General features: G+C 42.8%; 1 protein-coding gene across 1 annotated transcript in view; it reads right to left on the reverse strand.

Annotated features, from left to right (window-relative positions):
* The window catches only part of LOC135557304 (MAM domain-containing glycosylphosphatidylinositol anchor protein 2-like), a 111,486-nt gene extending 98,990 nt beyond the window's left edge, over positions 1 to 12,496 (reverse strand). The window contains exons 1-3 of the mRNA XM_064990489.1: positions 12,286 to 12,496; positions 11,926 to 12,026; positions 11,614 to 11,792 (exon numbers count right to left, since the gene is read on the reverse strand). Coding sequence (XP_064846561.1) covers positions 11,614 to 11,792; positions 11,926 to 12,026; positions 12,286 to 12,496 — 491 coding nt within the window. The remainder of the gene's footprint in view (positions 1 to 11,613; positions 11,793 to 11,925; positions 12,027 to 12,285) is intronic.
* Positions 12,497 to 22,319: the final 9,823 nt, after the last annotated feature.

The raw sequence follows: 22,319 nt of genomic DNA on the forward strand, positions 1-22,319 counted from the left end.
TGTTTGGGATCATTGTCATGCTGAAAGACCCAGCCACGTTTCATCTTCAATGCCCTTGCTGATGGAAGGAGGTTTTCATTGGCCCCATTCATTCTTTCCTTTACACGGATCAGTCGTCCTGGTCCCTTTGCAGAAAAACACCCCCAAAGCATGATGTTTCCACCCCCATGCATCACAGTAGGTATGGAGGCTGCATTCATTGAGGCTGCATTCATTGTTGCTGGGGATTTTAACAAGGCTAATCTGAAAACAAGACTCCCTAAGTTTTATCAGCATATCGATTGCGCAACCAGGGGTGGAAAAACCTTGGATCACTGTTACTCTAACTTCCGCGATGCATATATGACCACGACTCCATTTTGCTGATACCTGCCTACAGACAAAAACTAAAAAAAGAAGCTCCCACGCTGAGGTCTGTCCAACGCTGGTCCGACCAAGCTGACTCCACACTCCAAGACTGCTTCCATCACGTGGACTGGGACATGTTTTGTATTGCGTCAGATAACAACATTGACGAATACGCTGATTCGGTGTGCGAGTTCATTAGAACGTGTGTTGAAGATGTCGTTCCCATAGCAACGATTAAAACATTCCCTAACCAGAAACCGTGGATTGATGGCAGCATTCACGTGAAACTGAAAGCACGAACCACTGCTTTCAATCAGGGCAAGGTGTCTGGTAACATGACTGAATACAAACAGTGCAGCTATTCCCTCCGTAAGGCAATCAAACAAGCTAAGCGTCAGTACAGAGACAAAGTAGAATCTCAATTCAACGGCTCAGACACAAGAGGTATATGGCAGGGTCTACAGTCAATCACGGACTACAGGAAGAAATCCAGCCCAGTCACGGACCAGGATATCTTGCTCCCAGGCAGACTAAATAACTTTTTTGCCCGCTTTGAGGACAATACAGTGCCACTGACACGGCCTGCAACGGAAACATGCGGTCTCTCCTTCACTGCAGCCGAGGTGAGTAAAACATTTAAACGTGTTAACCCTCGCAAGGCTGCAGGCCCAGACGGCATCCCCAGCCGCGCCCTCAGAGCATGCGCAGACCAGCTGGCTGGTGTGTTTACGGACACATTCAATCAATCCCTATACCAGTCTGCTGTTCCCATATGCTTCAAGAGGGCCACCATTGTTCCTGTTCCCAAGAAAGCTAAGGTAACTGAGCTAAACGACTACCGCCCCGTAGCAATCACTTCCGTCATCATGAAGTGCTTTGAGAGACTAGTCAAGGACCATATCACCTCCACCCTACCTGACACCCTAGACCCACTGCAATTTGCTTACCGCCCAAATAGGTCCACAGACGATGCAATCTCAACCACACTGCACACTGCCCTAACCCATCTGGACAAGAGGAATACCTATGTGAGAATGCTGTTCATCGACTACAGCTCGGCATTCAACACCATAGTACCCTCCAAGCTCGTCATCAAGCTCGAGACCCTGGGTCTCGACCCCACCCTGTTTAACTGGGTACTGGACTTCCTGACGGGCCGCCCCCAGGTGGTGAGGGTAGGTAACAACATCTCCTCCCCGCTGATCCTCAACACTGGGGCCCCACAAGGGTGCGTTCTGAGCCCTCTCCTGTACTCCCTGTTCACCCACGACTGCGTGGCCACGCACGCCTCCAACTCAATCATCAAGTTTGCGGACGACACAACAGTGGTAGGCTTGATTACCAACAACGACGAGACGGCCTACAGGGAGGAGGTGAGGGCCCTCGGAGTGTGGTGTCAGGAAAATAACCTCACACTCAACGTCAACAAAACTAAGGAGATGATTGTGGACTTCAGGAAACAGCAGAGGGAACACCCCCCTATCCACATCGATGGAACAGTAGTAGAGAGGGTAGCAAGTTTTAAGTTCCTCGGCATACACATCACAGACAAACTGAATTGGTCCACTCACACAGACAGCATCGTGAAGAAGGCGCAGCAGCGCCTCTTCAACCTCAGGAGGCTGACAAAATTTGGCTTGTCACCAAAAGCACTCACAAACTTCTACAGATGCACAAACGAGATCATCCTGGCGGGCTGTATCACCGCCTGGTACGGCAACTGCTCCACCCTCAACCGTAAGGCTCTCCAGAGGGTAGTGAGGTCTGCACAACGCATCACCGGGGGCAAACTACCTGCCCTCCAGGACACCTACACCACCCGATGTTACAGGAAGGCCATAAAGATCATCAAGGACATCAACCACCCGAGCCACTGCCTGTTCACCCCGCTATCATCCAGAAGGCGCGGTCAGTACAGGTGCATCAAAGCTGGGACCGAGAGACTGAAAAACAGCTTCTATCTCAAGGCCATCAGACTGTTAAACAGCCACCACTAACATTGAGTGGCTGCTGCCAACACACTGACACTGACTCAACTCCAGCCACTTTAATAATGGGAATTGATGGGAAATGATGTAAATATATCACTAGCCACTTTAAACTATGCTACCTTATATAATGTTACTTACCCTACATTATTCATCTCATATGCATACGTATATACTGTACTCTATATCATCGACTGCATCCTTATGTAATACATGTATCACTAGCCCCTTTTACTATGCCACTTTGTTTACATACTCATCTCATATGTATATACTGTACTCGATACCATCTACTGTATCTTGCGTATGCTGCTCTGTACCATCACTCATTCATATATCCTTATGTACATATTCTTTATCCCCTTACACTGTGTATAAGACAGTAGTTTACTTAGATTACTTGTTGGTTATTACTGCATTGTCGGAACTAGAAGCACAAGCATTTCGCTACACTCGCATTAACATCTGCTAACCATGTGTATGTGACAAATACAAATTTGATTTGATTTTGATTTGATTTGATCTCGGAGTCGCCTCTTCACTGTTGACATTGAGACTGGTGTTTTGCGGGTGCTATATAATGAAGCTGCCAGTTGAGGACTTGTGAGGCGTCTAATTCTCAAACTATACACGAGATCTTGTACGAGATCTTCAGTTTCTTGGCAATTTCTTGCATGGAATAGCCTTCATTGCTCAGAACAAGAATAGACTGACGAGTTTCAGAAGAAAGGTCTTTGTTCCTGACCATTTTGCGCCTGTAATCGAACCCACACATGCCGATGCTCCAGATACTCAACTAGTCTAAAGAAGGACGGTTTTATTGCTTCTTTAATCCGAACAACAGTTTTGCTAACATAATTTCAAAAATATTTTCTAATGATCAATTAGCCTTTTAAAGTTATAAACTTGGATTACCTAACACAATGTGACATTGGAACACATGAGTGATGGTTGCTGATAATGGACCTCTGTAAGCCTATGTAGATATTCCATAAAAAATCTGCAGTTCAAGCTACAATAGTAATTTACAACACTAACAATGTCTACACTGTATTTCTGATCAATTTGATGTTATTTTAATGGACAAAAAATAGAAATGTCCTTGATTTTTAAAGAAAAGCTAAGTGACCTGGAACTTTTGAACAGTAGTGTTTATAAAGTGTAATACTGGGATTCAAACTCAAAATTGAATACATTTCAATATCTATATCTGACATGGTGTCTTCTTTTTTATTCCCATAACCATGTGTAAACTTTGGTTTAAGACTACCAAGAACACTCTGTTTGACCCTGATTCATCCCACTGCAGTAAAATGTTAAAGTCATTATTGGCCTTGTCCCTGAGCAGTTCGGAAAGACGCCTGTATCTTTGTAGTGAGTTGGTGTATTGATACAGCATCCAAAGTGTAATGCTCAAAGGGATATTTTATGTCTGCTTTTTTTTTACCCATCTACCAATCGATGCCCTTCTTTGCGAGGCTTTGGAAAACATGGTCTTTGTGGTTGAGTCTGTTTGAAATTCACTACTTGCCTGAGGGACCTTACAGATAATTGTCTGTATGGGGTACAGAGATGAAGTAGTCATAACAAAATCATGTTTTGAAACACTATTATTGCACATAGTCCATGAAAACGTATTATGTGACTTCCTCCTGAACGTATTTAGGTTTGCCATAACATAAGGGTTGAATACTTATTGACTCAAGACCTTACAGCTTTCCATTTTTTATTAACTTGTAAAAATGTCTAAAAACAGGCCAGTGACACAAAATCTCAATATAATGCATTTTAAATTCAGGTTGTAACACAAGAAAATGTGGAAAAGAGAGTTAATGGGTGTGTGTATGTATGTGGATGCATGTTTGGACTGTGTGTGTGTGTGTGTGTGTGTGTGTGTGTGTGTGTGTGTGTGTGTGTGTGTGTGTGTGTGTGTGTGTGTGTGTGTGTGTGTGTGTGTGTGATGGATGGTGGGTTATGCCAGCGGCCCCCACTCTTCCTCCCAGTGATAGAGATGGGGGAATAATGAGACCCAATAGAGCCGTGAGGGGTGGTAATGGAGACACACTGACACACACACACACACACACACACACACACACACACACACACGGTAATGAATCTCCTGTTCATCGTCTCAGGCAGACAGAGGCTTCTGCTTCGGCCCGTCTCCTCTTCCATTCATCTCCCTAGAAAACAACCAGACACAAACACAGTCCTGTTCTGTTCTCTAGGCTAAAGAACAACACCCACTCACACGTTGCACACATTGGCTTTGTACAAGCCAGAATCCTCCAACTAAACTCAAAAGGTACATGTTGATCACATTATTTCCCTATTTTGTTTAATAGAGGGTTCTTCTGCATACATAAAAAATCATTTTGTAAAATATTATGCACAAGGAACTCCAGAAGAAAACATATTTGTACCGTTCTTTCCCTAGTTTTCTTATCAATCCTGGTCTGGTAACACATGGTCAATGAATCTTTTTTTTTGTCCGAGATAAGTCTTCCATCATGCCAACACCCCTGTATTGACTGCTAGGCTATACACCTGAATAACATTAATGGTAATAATAACAATAATAATGACAATAATTATTGTAACAACGACAAGGATATCTCTTTTCAGCATCTTCATGATTAAGGAATTATATTTAGCATTGCACACCTCTTACATTTCAATAGCACTTATGTGTCCATGGTCATGATTCATGGTCTGTATGATTCTCCAGACACCTCTTCAAACAGCAATACTACTGGTCCCTTTAGCAATAACACATCAACCACTGTGTAAATAAACTGTTATTGATGATCAATGATGCGATTGTGATGATATGGGCATATCTTTATGTTGGCCAGATCCTATGCATATTCTGTCATAAATAATGTATGCATTTTCATATGACTGTTTTATGCTCCATGTGTACTTCACTCTCTATTTCTAGTCAAAACAAGCTGTTGATTTGTAGTGAAAATCAGCTGTCGATTTGTAGTCAAAACAAACTGTCTATTTGTAATCAAAACCATCTGTCTATTTGTAGTCAAAACAAGCTTTCAATTTGTAGTCAAAGCAAGCTATCTATTTGTAGTCAAAACCAGCTGATGATTTGTATTTAAAACAAGCTGCTATTTGTAGTCAAAACCAGATGTCAATTTGTATTTAAAACAAGCTTTTTATTTGTAGTCAAAACAAGCTGTCTACCTGTAGTCAAAACAAGTTGTGTATTTGTAGTCAAAACAAGTTGTTGATAAGGGACAAAATCCAAAACCTCTATATGCATACTGTATGTATACATTTCATATGTTCATTTATCTACAGACAACAGATTAGATTCACTGAAATTAAACTAATACTTTCCGCAACCATATTACTTCGGCTAAAGAACCCAATGTGGCTTGTTTACTGCTTGTTGTACGATTATACAGCAATTTAAAAGTAGTACATGAAAGATATATATTATGTACCCAAATGGTACTGTATTCCCTTAGTGCACTTCATTTGACCATAGGGCTCTGATCAACAGCAGTGCACTATATAGGGAATATGGTGCCATTTGGGACACAGTCTCTGTCTCTATGGAAAGCAGCAGAAGGTTCTCATAGTCCCCTGATTTAAGGTCCTCCTCCCCAGATCTCCAGAGGAGGAAGACCTTGATAGAGAAATGGCCAGTCACGAACCAGGCTTACCTCCATTACCCACGCCAGCAAACATTTACATTATGTACAAATAATGTGCTGATTCATCCTGTTGTGATTCTAACAGATCTCAGACAACTCACAAGGGCCTGGATCTCAGCGTTTATCACGCCAACGCATTTACATCTAAAGCCATTCATGTACTCATGAAGTGAGCTCCAAAAGTATTGGGACAGTGACAACATTTTTTGTTGTTTTGGCTCTTCACTCCAGCACTTTGGATTTGAAATGATACAATGACTATGAGGTTAGCTTTAATTTGAAGGTATTTTCATTCATATCGGGTGAACCGATTAGAAATTACAGACCTTTTTAGGGACCAAAAGTATTGGGGACAAATTCACTTACAGTGCATTCAGAAAGCTGACAGAGCTCCAGAGTTCCTCTGTGGAGATAGGAGAACATTCCAGAAAGACAACCATCTCTGCAGCACTCCACCAATCAGGCCTTTATGGTAGAATTGGCCAGACGGAAGCCACTCCTCAGTAAAAGGCACATGACAGCCAGCTTGGAGTTTGCCAAAAGGCACCTAAAAGATGCTCAGACCATGAGAAACAAGATTCTCTGGTCTGATGTAACCGGAAAGCCAAGCTTCACGTCTGGAGGAAATCTGGCAGCATCCCTACGGTAAAGCACGGTGGTGGCAGCGTCATGCTGTGGGGATGTTTTTCAGTGGCAGGGACTGGGAGACTAGTCAGGATTGAGGGACAGATGAACGGAGCAAAGTACAGAGAGAGATCCTTGATGAAAACCTGCTCAGGACCTCAGACTGGGGGTAAACGTTCACCTTCCTACAGGACAACGACCCTAAGCACAAAGCCAAAACAATGCACGAGTGGCTTCAGGACACACACCGACTGGCAAAGATTTCCAGCTGGCAGGCAAATGCTAGAATATTTCTCTGATTGACAGAGTGAGGGATTTGTGGAGGTGCTTTGATGCTTGGCACGTAAAAAATGCTTTTAAGCCTCCCGAGTGGCACAGTGGTCTATAGGGCACTGCATTGCAGTGCTAGCTGTGCCACCAGAGACTCTGGGTTCGTGCCCAGGCTCTGTCGCAGCCGGCCGCGACTGGGAGGTCCGTGGGGCAACGCACAATTGGCCTAGTATCGTCCAGGTTGGGGAGGGCTTGGCCGGTAGGGATGTCCTTGTCTCATCGTGCACCAGTGACTCCTGTGGCGGGCCCGGCGCAGTGCACGCTATTCAGGTTGCCAGGTGCACTGTGTTTCCTCCGACACATTGTTGCGGCTGGCTTCCGGGTTTGATGCGTGCTGTGTTAAAGAAGCAGTGCGGCTTGGTGGGGTTGTGTTTCGGAGGACACATGGCTTTTGACCTTCGTCTTTCCCGAGCCTGTACGGGAGTTGTAGCGATGAGACAAGATAGTAACTACTAACAATTGGAAACCATGAAATTGGGGAGAAAAAGGGGGTAAAATGAAACCATTTATAAACAAAAATTATTTTAAAATAACGGCACAGTATCGATGACTTTCATTTTCGGTTCAGGTTCTGTTCCTTAAATTTAGTTATTTTCCGGTTTTCTGTTCTGTTCCCTGAACCAGTTCCAACCCTTGCTTGCAACTCCACAAAAATGAATGTGGATGCTGCCATGATTACAGATAGTCCTGAATGATTTGTGAATAATAATGAGTGAGAAAGTTAAAGACACACAGATATCATAGCCCCCTCAAAATGCTAACCTCCCCTGTTATTGTAATGGTGAGAGGTTAGTATGCCTTGGGGGTATGGTATAAAATGCTAACCTCCCCTGTTATTGTAATGGTGAGAGGTTAGTATGCCTTGGGGGTATGGTATAAAATGCTAACCTCCCCTGTTATTGTAATGGTGAGAGGTTAGTATGCCTTGGGGGTATGGTATAAAATGCTAACCTCCCCTGTTATTGTAATAGTGAGAGGTTAGTATGCCTTGGGGGTATGGTATAAAATGCTAACCTCCCCTGTTATTGTAATGGTGAGAGGTTAGTATGCCTTGGGGGTATGGTATAAAATGCTAACCTCCCCTGTTATTGTAATGGTGAGAGGTTGGTATGCCTTGGGGGTATGGTATAAAATGCTAACCTCCCCTGTTATTGTAATGGTGAGAGGTTAGTATGCCTTGGGGGTATGGTATAAAATGCTAACCTCCCCTGTTATTGTAATGGTGAGAGGTTAGTATGCCTTGGGGGTATGGTATAAAATGCTAACCTCCCCTGTTATTGTAATGGTGAGAGGTTAGTATGCCTTGGGGGTATGGTATAAAATGCTAACCTCCCCTGTTATTGTAATGGTGAGAGGTTAGTATGCCTTGGGGGTAAGATATGTGTGCGTCTGTAACTTTCTCATTGTATCATTTCAAATACAAAGTGCTGGAGTACAGAGCCAAAACAACAAAACATTTCTCACTATCCCAATACTTTTGGAGCTCACTGTACATCTCTGTCTATACAGTGCATTCAGAAAGTTTTCATACCCCTTGACTCATTCCACATTTTGTTGTGATCCAGCCTGTATTCAAAATTGCTAAAAAATATATAAGAAATCTCACCCATCTACACAAAATACCCCATAATGACAAAGTTAAATAATGTTTTTAGAATTGTTTGAATTTTTTGGGGAACATAAAATAAGTATTCACCACTGAGTAAATACATACCCAGTTGTAATCGCTGCCAAATGTAAGTCTCTAAGAGGTTTGCACACAGACTATACAATATTTGTCCATTATTATTTTCAAAATTCTTCAAGCTCTGTCAAATTGGTTGTTGATCATTGCTAGACAACCATTTTCAAGTCTTGCCATAGATTTTCAAGCAGGTTCAATTCAAAACCATAACTAGGCCACTCAGGAACATTCACTCTCTTCTTGGTTTGCAACTCCAGTGTAGATTTGGCCTTGTGTTTTTAGCTTATTGTCATACTGAAAGGTGAATTTGTCTCCCAGTGAACCAGGTTTTCGTCTAGGATTTTGCCTGTGATTAGCTGCATTCCGTTTCTTTTTAATCCTGAAAAACTCCCCAGTCCTTAACAATTACAAGCATACCCATAACATGATGCAGCCACCACTATACTTGAAAATATGGAGCATGGTACTCAGTAACGTGTTATATTGGATTGGCCCCAAATATAAAACTTTGTTGTATTACTTCAGTACCTTGTTGCAACTCTGCTGCATGTTTTGGAATATTTTGTATTCTGTACAGGCTTTCTTATTTTCCCTCTCTCAATTAGGTTAGTATTGTGGAGTTGCTACAATGTTTTTGATCCACCCTCAGTTCTCTAACACAGCCATTAAACTCTGTAACTGTTTTAAAGTAAACATTGGCCTAGTGGGCAAATCCCTGACCAGTTTCCCTCCTCTCCAAGAAACTGAATATGAAAAACGCCTCTCTGTTTGTAGTGACTGGGTGTATTGATACACCATCAAAAGTGTAATTAATAACATCACCATGCTCAAAGCGATATTAAATGTGTTTTTTCTTTACCCATCGACCAATAGGTGCACTTCTTTACGAAGCATTGGAAAACCTCCCTGGTCTTTGTGGTTTAATCTGTGTTAGAAATTCACTGCTCGACTGAGGAACCTTACAGATAATTGTATGTGTGGGGTACAGATATGATGTTGAACACTATTATTGCACACGGAGTGAGTCCACGCAACTTATTATATGACTTGTTAAGAAAATGTTTACTCCTGAACTTATTAAGGCTTGCCATAACAAAAGGGTCAAGACATTTCAGCTTTTCACTTTTAATGAATTTGAACATGTTTCGAAAAACATAATTCCACTTTGAAATGATGGGGTATTGTGTTAAGGCCAGTGACAAGAAAACATCTACATTTAATCCATTTTATTCAGGCTGTAACACAACAAAAGGGGTGTGAATGCTGTCCGAAGGAACTGTACATACATCATCTGATCAACACTCATTTATTATAATATATCAATCGCTTAAACGATAGAATAGAATACAATAACTTTGAGTAATATTATTCTGTGGGCATTTTAAAGTGATGTGTAAGAAAGCATTCAGAGTCTGTTGTGGAAGAACGCGTTTAAAATAGCTCTGTCATCGCCCAACGGTCAAACAGCTTTGTACGAGGAAACACAATATGACTGATCATTTGTAATAATTAATCCACAAGTGGGCTTGGCAGTTGGACAGCTGATGATGACATCGTCTTCCATTCTCCTTGCCAACTCCCCCTATTGATCCTGCCTCTCAGATCTCCTGCCTCTCGTTAGCTACACGCACATGCAGGCTCTCAGATCTCCTGCCTCCACATTAACTTCATGATCAATACATCTCCTCGAGAGCCCCCTCCCACACACTACAATCTACATATACACATGCATAACACAACATTGGCCTCCCACAGACCTAGAACAGACTTCAGGGGGCATATACTATATGGCAAATACCAATAACACAGGGCTTGAGAACTTAATAGTACTAATATATACACATTTGAAGTCGGAAGTTTACATACACTTAGGTTGGAGACATTGGTATCGGCCCAATGTCTAGTTAAACGCTGATGTGCAAAACCGGTGTCAAAGCTGACATGTATGCCTACAGTTGTAATCGGAAGGTAGCATACACTTGGGTTGGAGTCATTAAAACACATTTTTCAACCACTTTAGACATTTCTTGATAACAAACTATAGTTTTGGCAAGTCAGTTAGGACATCTATTTTGTGCATGACAAGTCTGTTAGGACATCTACTTTGTGTATGACACAAGTCTGTTAGGACATCTACTTTGTGCACGACACAAGTCGGTTAGGACATCTACTTTGTGGATGACACAAGTCGGTTAGGGCATCTACTTTGTGGATGACACAAGTCGGTTAGGACATCTACTTTGTGCAGGACACAAGTCAGTTAGGACATCTACTTTGTGCATGATGCAAGTCAGTTAGGACATCTACTTTGTGCATGACACAAGTCATTTTTCCAACTATTGTTCACTGACAGAATGTTTCCCTCATAATTCACTGTCACAATTCCAGTGGGTCAGAAGTTTACATACACTAAGTTGACTGTGCCTTTAAACTGCTTGCAAAATTCCAGAAAATGATGCCATGGCTTTAGAAGCTTCTGGCTAATTAATTTGAGTCAATCGGAGGTGTACCTGTGGATGTATTTCAAGGCCTACCTTCAAACTCAGTGCCTCTTTACTTGTCATCAAATAAAATACAATTTGATTTGTCACATACACATGGTTAGCAGATGTTAATGCGAGAGTTAATGCTTGTGCTTCTAGTTCCGACCATGCAGTAATATCTAACAAGTAATCTAACCTAACAATTTCACAACAACTACCTTATAATGAATAAGAATATACACATACAAATATATGAATAAGTGATGGCCGAACGGCATAGGCAAAATGCAGTAGATGGTATAGAGTACAGTATATACATATGAGATGAGTAATGTAGGGTATGTAAACATTATATAAAGTGGCATTGTTTAAAGTGGCTAGTGATACATTTATTACATCAATTTGTCCATTATTAAAGTGGCTAGAGATGAGTCAGTATGTGGGCAGGAGCCTCTCAATGTTAGTGATGGCTATTTAACAGTCTGATGGTCTTCCTGTGAGATCGGGTGCTGTAGGTGTCCTGGAGGGCAGGTAGTTTGCCCCCGGTGATGTGTTGTGCAGACCTCACTACCCACTGGAGAGCCTTACGGTTGTGGGCAGAGTAGTTGCGGTACCAGCCGGTGATACAGCCTGACAGGATGCTCTCGATTGTGCATCTCTAAAAGTTTGTGAGTGTTTTTGGTGACAAGCCAAATTTCTTCAGCCTCCTGAGGTTGAAGAGGCACTGCTGCGCCTTCGTCACCATGCTGTCTGTGTGGGTGGACCCATTTCAGTTTGTCTGTGAAGTGTACGCCGAGGTACTTAAAACTTTCCACCTTCTCCACTATTGTCCCGTCGATCTGGATAGGGGGCTGCTCCCTCTGCTGTTTCCTGAAGTCCACAATCATCTCCCCTGTTTTGTTGACATTGAGTGTGAGGTTATTGTCCTGACACCACACTCCGAGGGCCCTCACCTCTTCCATGTAGGCCATCTCGTCATTGTTGGTAACCAAGCCTAGCACTGGAGTGTCGTCTGCAAACTTGATGATTGAGTTGGAGGCGTGCATGGCCACGCAGTCATGGGTGAACAGGGAGAACAGGAGAGGGCTGAGAACGCACCCTTGTGGGGCCCCAGTGTTGAGGATCAGCAGGGTGGAGATGTCATTACCTACCCTCACCACCTGGGGGAGGCAAGTAAGGAAGTCCAGGACCCAGCTGCACAGGGGGACCCAGGGTCTCGACCTTAATGACGATTTTGGAGAGTACTATGGTGTTAAATGCTGAGCTGTAGTCGATGAACAGGATTCTTACATAGGTATTCCTCTTCTCCAGATGGGTTAGGGCAGTGTGCAGTGTGATTGCGATTGAGTCGTCTGTGGACATATTGGGGCGGTAAGCAAATTGCAGTGGGTCTAGGGTGTCAGGTAAGTGGGTGGAGGTGATATGGTCCTTGACTAGTCTCTCAAAGCACTTCATGATGACGGAAGTGAGTGCTACAGGGCGATAGTCATTTAGTGCAGTTACCTTCGCTTTCTTGGGAACAGGAACAATGGTGGCCCTCTTGAAGCATGTGGGAACAGCAGACTGGGATAAGGATTGATTAAATCTGTCCATAAACACACTAGCCAGCTGGTCTGCGCATGCTCTGAGGACGCGGCTGGAGATGCCATCTGGGCCTGCAGCCTTGCGAGGGTTAACACGTTTAAATGTTTTACTCACATTGGCTGCAGTGAAGGAGAGCCCACAGGTTTTGGTAGTGGGCCGTGTCAGTGGCACTGTACTGTCCTCAAAGCGAGCAAAGAAGTTGTTTAGTTTGTCTGGGAGCAAGACATCGTGGTCTGTGTCAGGGCTGGTTTTCCTTTCGTATTCTGTGATTGACTGTAGACCCTGCCACATACCTCTCGTGTCTGAGCAGTTGAATTGCGACTCTACTTTGTTTCTATACCGAAGCTTAGCTTTTCAATTGCATTGCTGGGGGAATAGACACACTGTTTGTATTTGGTCATGTTTCCAGTCACCATGCCCTGAGTGAAATTAGTGGTTCGTGGTTACAGTTTTGAGCGAATGCTGTCATCAATCCACTATTTCTGATTGAAGAATGTTTTAATAGACGCTGTGGGTACATCACCGATGTACTTGCTAATAAACTCGCTCACCGAATCAGCGTATTCATCAATGTTATTGTCCGACGCATTGCAGAACATATCCCAGTCCACGTGATCGAAGCAATCCTGAAGCGTGGAATCCAATTGGTTGGACCAGCGTTGAACAGACCTGAGCGCTTTCTGTTTTAGTTTCTGTCTATAGGCTGGGAGCAACAAAATGGAGTCGTGGTCAGATTTCCCGAAAGGAAATCAGTCAGGAAGTTAAGGCTTGGTCGCAAATGGGTCGTCCAAATGGACAATGACACCAAGCATACTTCCAAAGTTGTGGCAAAATGGCTTCAGGACAACAAAGTCAAGGTATTGGAGTGGCCATCACAACGCCCTGACCTCATCCCCATAGAAAATTAATGGGCAGAACTGAAAAAGCTTGTGCGAGCAAGGAGGCCTACATACCTACATTTACATTTACATTTAAGTCATTTAGCAGACGCTCTTATCCAGAGCGACTTACAAATTGGTGAATTCACCTTCTGACATCCAGTGGAACAGCCACTTTACAATAGTGCATCTAAATCATTAAGGGGGGGGGTGAGAAGGATTACTTATCCTATCCTAGGTATTCCTTGAAGAGGTGGGGTTTCAGGTGTCTCCGGAAGGTGGTGATTGACTCCGCTGTCCTGGCGTCGTGAGGGAGTTTGTTCCACCATTGGGGGGCCAGAGCAGCGAACAGTTTTGACTGGGCTGAGTGGGAACTGTACTTCCTCAGTGGTAGGGAGGCGAGCAGGCCAGAGGTGGATGAACGCAGTGCCCTTGTTTGGGTGTAGGGCCTGATCAGAGCCTGGAGGTACTGCGGTGCCGTTCCCCTCACAGCTCCGTAGGCAAGCACCATGGTCTTGTAGCGGATGCGAGCTTCAACTGGAAGCCAGTGGAGAGAGCGGAGGAGCGGGGTGACGTGAGAGAACTTGGGAAGGTTGAACACCAGACGGGCTGCGGCGTTCTGGATGAGTTGTAGGGGTTTAATGGCACAGGCAGGGAGCCCAGCCAACAGCGAGTTGCAGTAATCCAGACGGGAGATGACAAGTGCCTGGATTAGGACCTGCCTGACTCAGTTACACCAGCTCTGTCAGAGGAATGGGCCAAAATTCACCCAAATTATTTTGGGAAGCTTGTTGAAGGCTACCTGAAACATTTGACCCAAGTTAAACAATTTAAAGGCAATGCTACCATATAAGAATTGAGGGTATGTAAACTCCTGATCCACTGGGAATGTGATGAAAGAAACAAAATCTGGAATAAATCATTCTCTCTACTATTATTCTGACATTTCACAATGTCTGCATTCCTGATTTCTGTAACTGTGATTTCTGCAACTGTTAGCATACTTGCGTAATATCGACATTAGCCTCAGAGCCACTTGTTTTGCAAACATGGTCCTGCTTTATCAATTGCTGTGCTGATCAATGGAGAGTTAACTACCTCTGTTAAATGAATATGTATCTTAAAGTTATGTTTGGTGGTGCTACAATAATTTACAATAGGCCTATATCTTAAAATACAGAGAGCATAATGATATATATATATATATATATATATATATATATTAGTGAAGACACCTCAGAAAAGGAAGGGGAGGACCATCCTACTCAGCGAAATGTAATACAAATCAAAATAGTGAAACATTTTAAAAAACTTATCCTTTTTAGATAAAACTATATTAAATATATTCATATGTCACCAAAAAAATTATTAAATAACACAGTTTTGCAATGAAGGTCTACAGTAACTTCAACAGCACTGTCTAGGGTAGCGCCATGGTGCAGGCGGAGGACAGCTAGCTTCCGTCCTCCATTTTAGATTCTTTAAAGTAGCCAACCTTTGCCTTGATGACAGCTTTGCACATTATTGGCATTCTCTCAACCAGCTTAACCTGGAATGGTTTTCAAACAGTCTTGAAGGTGTTCCCACATATGCTGTGCACTTGTTGGATGCTTTTCCTTCATTCTGCGATCCAACTCATTCCAAACCATCTCAATTGGGTTGAGATTGGGTGATTGTAGAGACCAGGTCATCTGATGCAGCACTCCATCATTCACCCTCTTGGTCAAATAGCCTTTACACAGCCTGGAGGTGTGTTTTGGGTCATTGCGGGGTGGCAGGTAGCCTAGTGGTTAGAGCTTTGGGACAGTAACCGAAAGGTTGATGGATCGAATTCCCGAGCTGACAAGGTCAAAACTGTCTGTTCTGCCCCTGAACAAGGCAGTTAACCCGCTGCTCCCCGGTAGGCCTTCATTGTAAATAAGAATGTGTTCTTAACTGACTTGCCAAGTTAAATAAAGGTTAAATTGTCCTATTGAAAAACAAATGATAGGCTCACTAAGCGCAAACCTGGTGTAATGCTGTGGTAACCATGCTGCTTAAGTGTGCCTTGAATTCTAAATTAATCACTGACAGTGTCACCCTCACACCTCCTCCTCCATGCTTCACAGTGGGAACCACACATGCAGAGATCATCCCTTCACCTACTCTGTGTCTCACAAAGACATAGCAGTTGGAACCAAGATCTCAAATTTGGACTCATCAGAACAAAGGAAAGATTTCCACAGGTCTAATGTCTGTAAAGCAAGTCTCTTCTTCTGATTGGTGTCCTTTAGTAGTGGTTTCTTAGCCGCAATTCGACCATGAAGCTCGATTCACACAGTCTCCTCTGAACTGTTGATGTTGATTGCTTGAACTCTGTGAAGCATTTATGAAGCATGATGTGTAGTTAACTCTAATGAACTTATCCTCTGCAGCAGAGGTAACGCTGGGTCTTCCTTTCCTGTGGCGGTCCTCATGAGACTCCATTTCATCATAAAGCTTGACGGTTTTTGCAACTGCACTTGAAGAAACTTTCAAAGTTCTTGAAATTGTCTGGATTGACTGACCTTCATATCTTAAAGTAATGATGGACTGTCACTTCTCTTTGTTTATTTGAGCTGTTCTTGCCATAATATGGATTTGGCCATTTACTAAATAGGGCTATATTCTGTATACCACCCCTACCTTGTCACAACACAACTGATTGGCTCAAAGGCAATTAAGAAGGAAATAAATTCCACAGATTAACTTTTAACAAGGCACACCTGTTAATTAAAATGCATTCCAGGTTACTACATCATGAAGATGGTTGAGAGAATGCCAAGAATGTGCAAAGATGTCATCAAGGCAAAGGATGGCTACTTTGAAGAATCTTCAATATAAAATATATTTCGATTTTTTAACACTTTTTTGTTACTACATAATTCCATGTGTGCAGGAGACTGTGAAGCTCAATATCCTTCTGAAGACTATGAATTTGGCTATTTGAGAAGGTTTGAATCCAAAGCAACCATTGTTGGAAGCACAATAGACCAACATAGCTAGCTACTGTACAGTCGTAGCCAAAAGTCTTGAGAATGAAAATTAATATTTGTGTCACAAAGTCTGCTGCATCAATTTGTATGATGGCAATTTGCATATACTTCAGAATGTTATGAAGAGTGTTCATATGAATTGCAATTAATTGCAAAGTCCTTCTTTGAACTGAATCGCCAAAAAACATTTGCACTGCCCTTCCTCAAAAGGACCAGCTGACATCATGTCAGTGATTCTCTCATTAACACAGATGTGAATGTTGACGAGGACAAGGCTGGAGATCACTCTGTCATGCTGATTGAGTTTGAATAACAGACTCAAAGCTTCAAAAGGAAGGTGGTGCTTGGACTCATTGTTTCTTCCTCTGTTAACCATGATTACCTGCAAGGAAACACGTGCCATCATCATTGCATTGCACAAAAAGGGCTTCACAGTCAACAATTTATCGGATCATCAAGAACTTCAAGGAGAGCGGTACAATTGTTCTGAAGAATGCTTGAGGAAAGTCCAGCAAGCTCCAGGACCGTTTCCTAAAGTTGATTCAGCTGCGGGACCGGGGCACAACCAGTACAGAGATTGCTCAGGAATGGCAGCAGGCAGGTGTGAGTGCATCTGCACGCACAGTGAGGAGAAGACTTTTGGAGGATGGCCTGGTGTCAAGAAGGGCAGGAAAAAAGCCACTTCTCTCCAGGAAAAACATCAAGGACAGACTTATATTCTGCAAAAGGTACAGGGATTGGACTGCTGAGGACTGGGGTAAAGTCATTTTCTCTGATGAATCCCCTTTCCGATTATTTTGGACATCCTGAAAAAAGCTTGTCCCCAGAAGACAAGGTGAGCGCTACCATCAGTCCTGTGTCATGCCAACAGTAAAGCATCCTGAGACTATTCATGTGTGGGGTTGCTTCTTAGGCAAGAGAGTGGGCTCACTCACAATTTTGCCTATGAACACAGCCATGAATAAAGAATGATACCAACACATCCTCCGAGAGAAACTTCTCCCAACCATCCATAAACAGTATTCTGTATAATGGTTGGTGACTTTGAAAAGCGATGATGTCGAGGTGAGTGAAATAAGTAAACAGCAGATATATATATGTTTGGTGTTAAATGTGGGGAATAGCTTTCAGATTAGCAAGTCCTGTCATGATCACTTGGTTGGTATAGCCTAGTACATCACCGGTGGAGCTCTCTGTCTCATGTAAATAGTTGCAGTGTTTAGCTGTATATAGTCAGCTAACTAGTTGGCGGTTGGTATTGTTTCTACCGATGTAATTCACGTGGAAACGGCCCAAGCTGCTTGCTATAGCTGGCTAGCTAGTCTGTCAGGCAAGAAAAGTTGTGAGTAGCGGTAAATTTGGGCTGCACTCATGAAGCACCAACCTCAGCTGTCAATTTCACTAACTAGCCATACAGACAACCAGCTAACTACCCACTGAAATGAAGGCTTGAATAATTTGTGTTTATCTGTTGGGTTTAAGTTATGGGTTGTCATGTTTTCTAGGTGCAGATATTCATAGGCTATACATTGCTCATTTTCCTATTATTTAACAGCTGTCGTGTTAGGGTAGATGCCAGAGCAGTGGAGCTCATATGAATATTGAGTTGCATATTTGTTTTCATAGCCAGCTAACAAGTTGCTTGTTTTGTCCTGTTTCTACTGATGCAATTCATTTGGAAAATGTCCTAGCCTTATAAATAATCAGCTAACATTGGCAAACTCTGTAGTAAGTCTTATAGGCAAGAAAGCGAGAGTTGATTGGAGGCTAGAGAGAGAAAGAGAAAGAGTGTGTGTGTGGAATCACACAATTTATTATGGAAACCACTGAGAGGTGATTATTAGGAAGAGAGTGTATGTATAGTTGAGAAAAAGAGAGGAAGGAAGAGAGAGATAGTGTGAGAGAAAGATAAAATGTTCCTGATCACAATTATATCCTATTTGTTGCTCCTCTCCTCTCCCTCTGGTCCTCTGTTCCTCTAGGTCAGTGAAAGTGAGGGAAGTGATGTGGCGAGTCAGGGCTCAGAAGCAAAAGGCATGGAGAAAGAGGACTTAGAGATGATTGGATGGATAGAAATGTGGAGTGAGAGAGGAAAAGGAAAGTGAAGTGAAGGGGAGGAAGAGGAGAGTAGAGGGAGAGACAGGAAGAGGAGCGTGAAGACGAGGGAGAGGAGAGCAGAGGAAGAGGGGAGAGGAGAGCGGAGGAAGAGGGGAGAGGAGAGTGGAGGAAGAGGGGAGAGGAGAGCGGAGGAAGAGGGGAAAGGAGAGCGGAGGAAGAGGGGAGAGGAGAGCGGAGGAAGAGGGGAGAGAGTGGAGTGGAAGAAGAGGAGAGAAGAGAGAGAGAGAGAGAGAATGTCCAAAGAGGGAGTGTGTCTGCCCCAAGTACCACCATTCACCTTTGTACCACACAGCCTGGGCCTAAAGTGACAGAGGCAGGGGCTAAATTACATTTGAGTCATTTAGTAGACACTTTCAGTGAATTACAAGGGCACATCGACAGATTTTTCACTTAGTTGGCTCGGGGATACTGACTTGCCTAGTTAAATAAAGGTTAAATTAAAATTAAAAATACCTGCCGCATCATAGCTCCGATTCATAGCTCCATAATAGCTAACACTAGCTAGCGAGCTAATATTAGCGTGAGATGTGACATTCAGTAACTCCATAATAGCTAATGCTAGCTAGTAAGCTAATATTAGCATTAGATGTTTCATAGCTCCATAATAGCTAGCTATCAGCTGCTAGCATATTGTTAGCAGGTGTACAAATAACAAAAAGTAGGTTTTTTATGCTCCTCATATTAATGTGATTATTCATGCAGATGTGGTTAAGCACAGCATTTCAGATAGTCAAACAGTAGTTCTTTAGCGTCATGGTCGTTTTAGCTTAGGGAGTGAAGACCTCTGAAATTAAAATGGGTGACACTCCCTTCAGCAAAATATAATTTACCTAAATCCTCCCTGAGTGGTTGAAAAAAAGTGACCCACCCCTATGCTCAGAACATGAAGTGGATAGCAGAGAACATGCCTACCGTTTACCCTCGCTTTTTTAGACAGACCAAAGCCTTAAATATGTTGTTTTAGAAACTGGTCTTTGTCCTGTAGGTATTAGATGGCAACGGGAGGAATTTTGATAGCACATAGGGCTGCGGGCCAGAAGGTTGTGGGATCACAGACCACCGTGGACAAGAGTAGAGTGGAGAGATCCCTTTTATAATAAAACATTGCTTGAATCTATCATTGTATTTGCAGGCCCGAGAAAAAATAGCCTTTTATAAACATTTCATGCAATTCTACATACTTTTACATATTACCAGAATCATATCATCCACAACATGGACAAAAACATGTGTACAGCCTTAATATGGAGTTGGTCCACCCTTTGCATCTATAACAGCCTCCACTCTTCTGGGAAGGCTTTCCACTCGATGTTGGAACATTTCTGTTGGGACTTGTGTCCATTCAGCCACAAGAGCATTAGCAAGGTCAGGCACTGATTTTGGGTGATTAGGCCTGTCTCACAGTCAGCGTTACAATTCATCACAAAAGTGTTCGATGGGGTTGAGGTCAGGGCTCTGTGCAGGCCAGTCAAGTTCTTCCAACCCTTAACAGCCCTTCACTGACGCAGAAGTAGGCTATTTAAAGAGTGCATGGTAGAGGAATTGGCCGACAAATCTATGGATATAGCAGCCTATATCCTAGTTTCGTCTGTCAACAGGTAGGTCTACCTCTTATTTCTTAAATAGGAAGAAATAGGCTCTTTCACAAAGCCCTTTTGTTTTTAGTAAAGTCTAATTAAAATGTAAGACGGTTTAAGTGAATTATGCTTGCCTGAATTTGCCTACTTTCAGCCCCATGAGCTGTCCATTTCCGTTTGATTGTACAGCAGATGCTGCTTCAAGTTTCAGCACCACAATGTAAGTTATTGAAATCTGGCTTATCGTGAGGTTAATAAATCTGATAAATACATCATATTGTTTTTATTAAAATAAACGATAGTAGTAGCAAGCTGTCAAAGTTGACCTCCCGTCCTCCTTCTCCTCTTCGCGCTCTCCTTCTCAAACCGAACAGAACCTAGGCTGTAGGCTAGTTGAGGCGGAAGATTTCACATTTTTGGGAAGAAGCCTAATCAAAACACAGCACAGCATTGGTTAGGCAGCACAAAACAAGTTTTTATCATCAAAAGCAGAGCAGGCCAGGGCTCAGGAATGGAATATCCATTGCAGTGTGCAATGCAGCCTAGTTTTATTTACACCATCCCAGCAGCACAAAAGACACAGGAAGGAAGTGAATTTTCTTTGAAATATAACTCAGAGCATGCACTTTGTAGCCTATAGACTATGGATAATTTCATTTAATTGCCTATAGGAGCACATATTGCGCGCCCAGCAGAGAATCAGGGACGAGGGGCAACATCGGGCACACGTTGATATGTAGCCTAATAAGCAACTAATTCTAAAACACAGAAATATTGAAATTTCATCAATTACAAATTACATGACCCTCTGTCGGACTAGATTACAAACATACTAAACCCTCCCCTTGACTAAAATTGAAAAAGCATGACCCTCCCCCATTTTCCTCCAGGTATCCATTCTGTAAATTTCGATCCACCCCTTAAGATCTCTCATTTATCAACCACGCTCTGTGTTGAATTGGACTTAGCCAGCTGAAGATACAACAATCCTGGCATTGTTTTCAGTTTATTGGCCAAAGTTAAATCACACACACTGGGTTAGTTTCAGCTCCGAGACCAATGAACATTTGAGGCTGAGACAATAAGAAGCCTGTTAAAGATGAGTAATGGGTTGTGTATTGAACTATCCAAAGGAGATGGCAAAAGGGTCACTGATTGGTAGGGGACTCATAGGGCCACAGCAGCCCCCAGTGTAAAAATCGGCATTTTGATTATTCATCCACTTTAAAGAGTCCTGAAATTACCTCCATTGTCAAATTGGTGGTATATACTGTTGATTCCTGACAAGTGCACTCTGTAAAAGTGCAAACTCAATATCAGTGCAATAAAGTTTTCCAGTCCCAATATGCAAGTACATGCTCTCGAACTCCTGTTAAACGCATGGGCACAAGTGAAGTACATGAGTCTTTTGTACTTCATTGGAGTCCATTGGACTCTTTTCACATCAGAAATGTATTACATTGGGAACGTGAAGTCCTCCTGCCAATGAAATCCTTAAAACCAGCTATAAGCCCCTGCTGCAACGCTATGGGCCTTTCTCTACTAGGTACGTCAATGTAGTCTCAGACACAGCAATACCACATATACAGCCCGGATGAAATGAAAAACATTGTAATAGATGGACCCTTCAAGGAACTGAGGAAGAAGAGGCTCTAAGTTCTTAGGAACAGCAAAGCTACCAATCGATCAACGGAAGGACAGTAGGGAGTTCTTTATTAACTTCTGAGTGGGCATCTGTCCCTGCAGACCTCACTATGGACAAACACATCTTCTGAAGCACCAGCAGGTAGAAATGTGCTTAGATGGGGTGGGTATTTTAAATGAGTTACTGTTGTGCCTGCTAGGCCTGCCAGGGCTAATATCAGCTCCTCTGGGCTGCAGAGGTAAGTTAATTACCCATCCTGCTGTTGTCTGTCCTTTTGAGTTGGCAATACTTCTACCATAGAATTCTCCCTCTTTTTTAAAATTCTTTGCCCTTCCTTCTTTCATTTAATTTATTTTCGAACCTAGGCAA

Source organism: Oncorhynchus masou, chromosome 16 (genome assembly GCF_036934945.1).
Source record: "Oncorhynchus masou masou isolate Uvic2021 chromosome 16, UVic_Omas_1.1, whole genome shotgun sequence".
Classification (NCBI taxonomy): domain Eukaryota; kingdom Metazoa; phylum Chordata; class Actinopteri; order Salmoniformes; family Salmonidae; genus Oncorhynchus; species Oncorhynchus masou.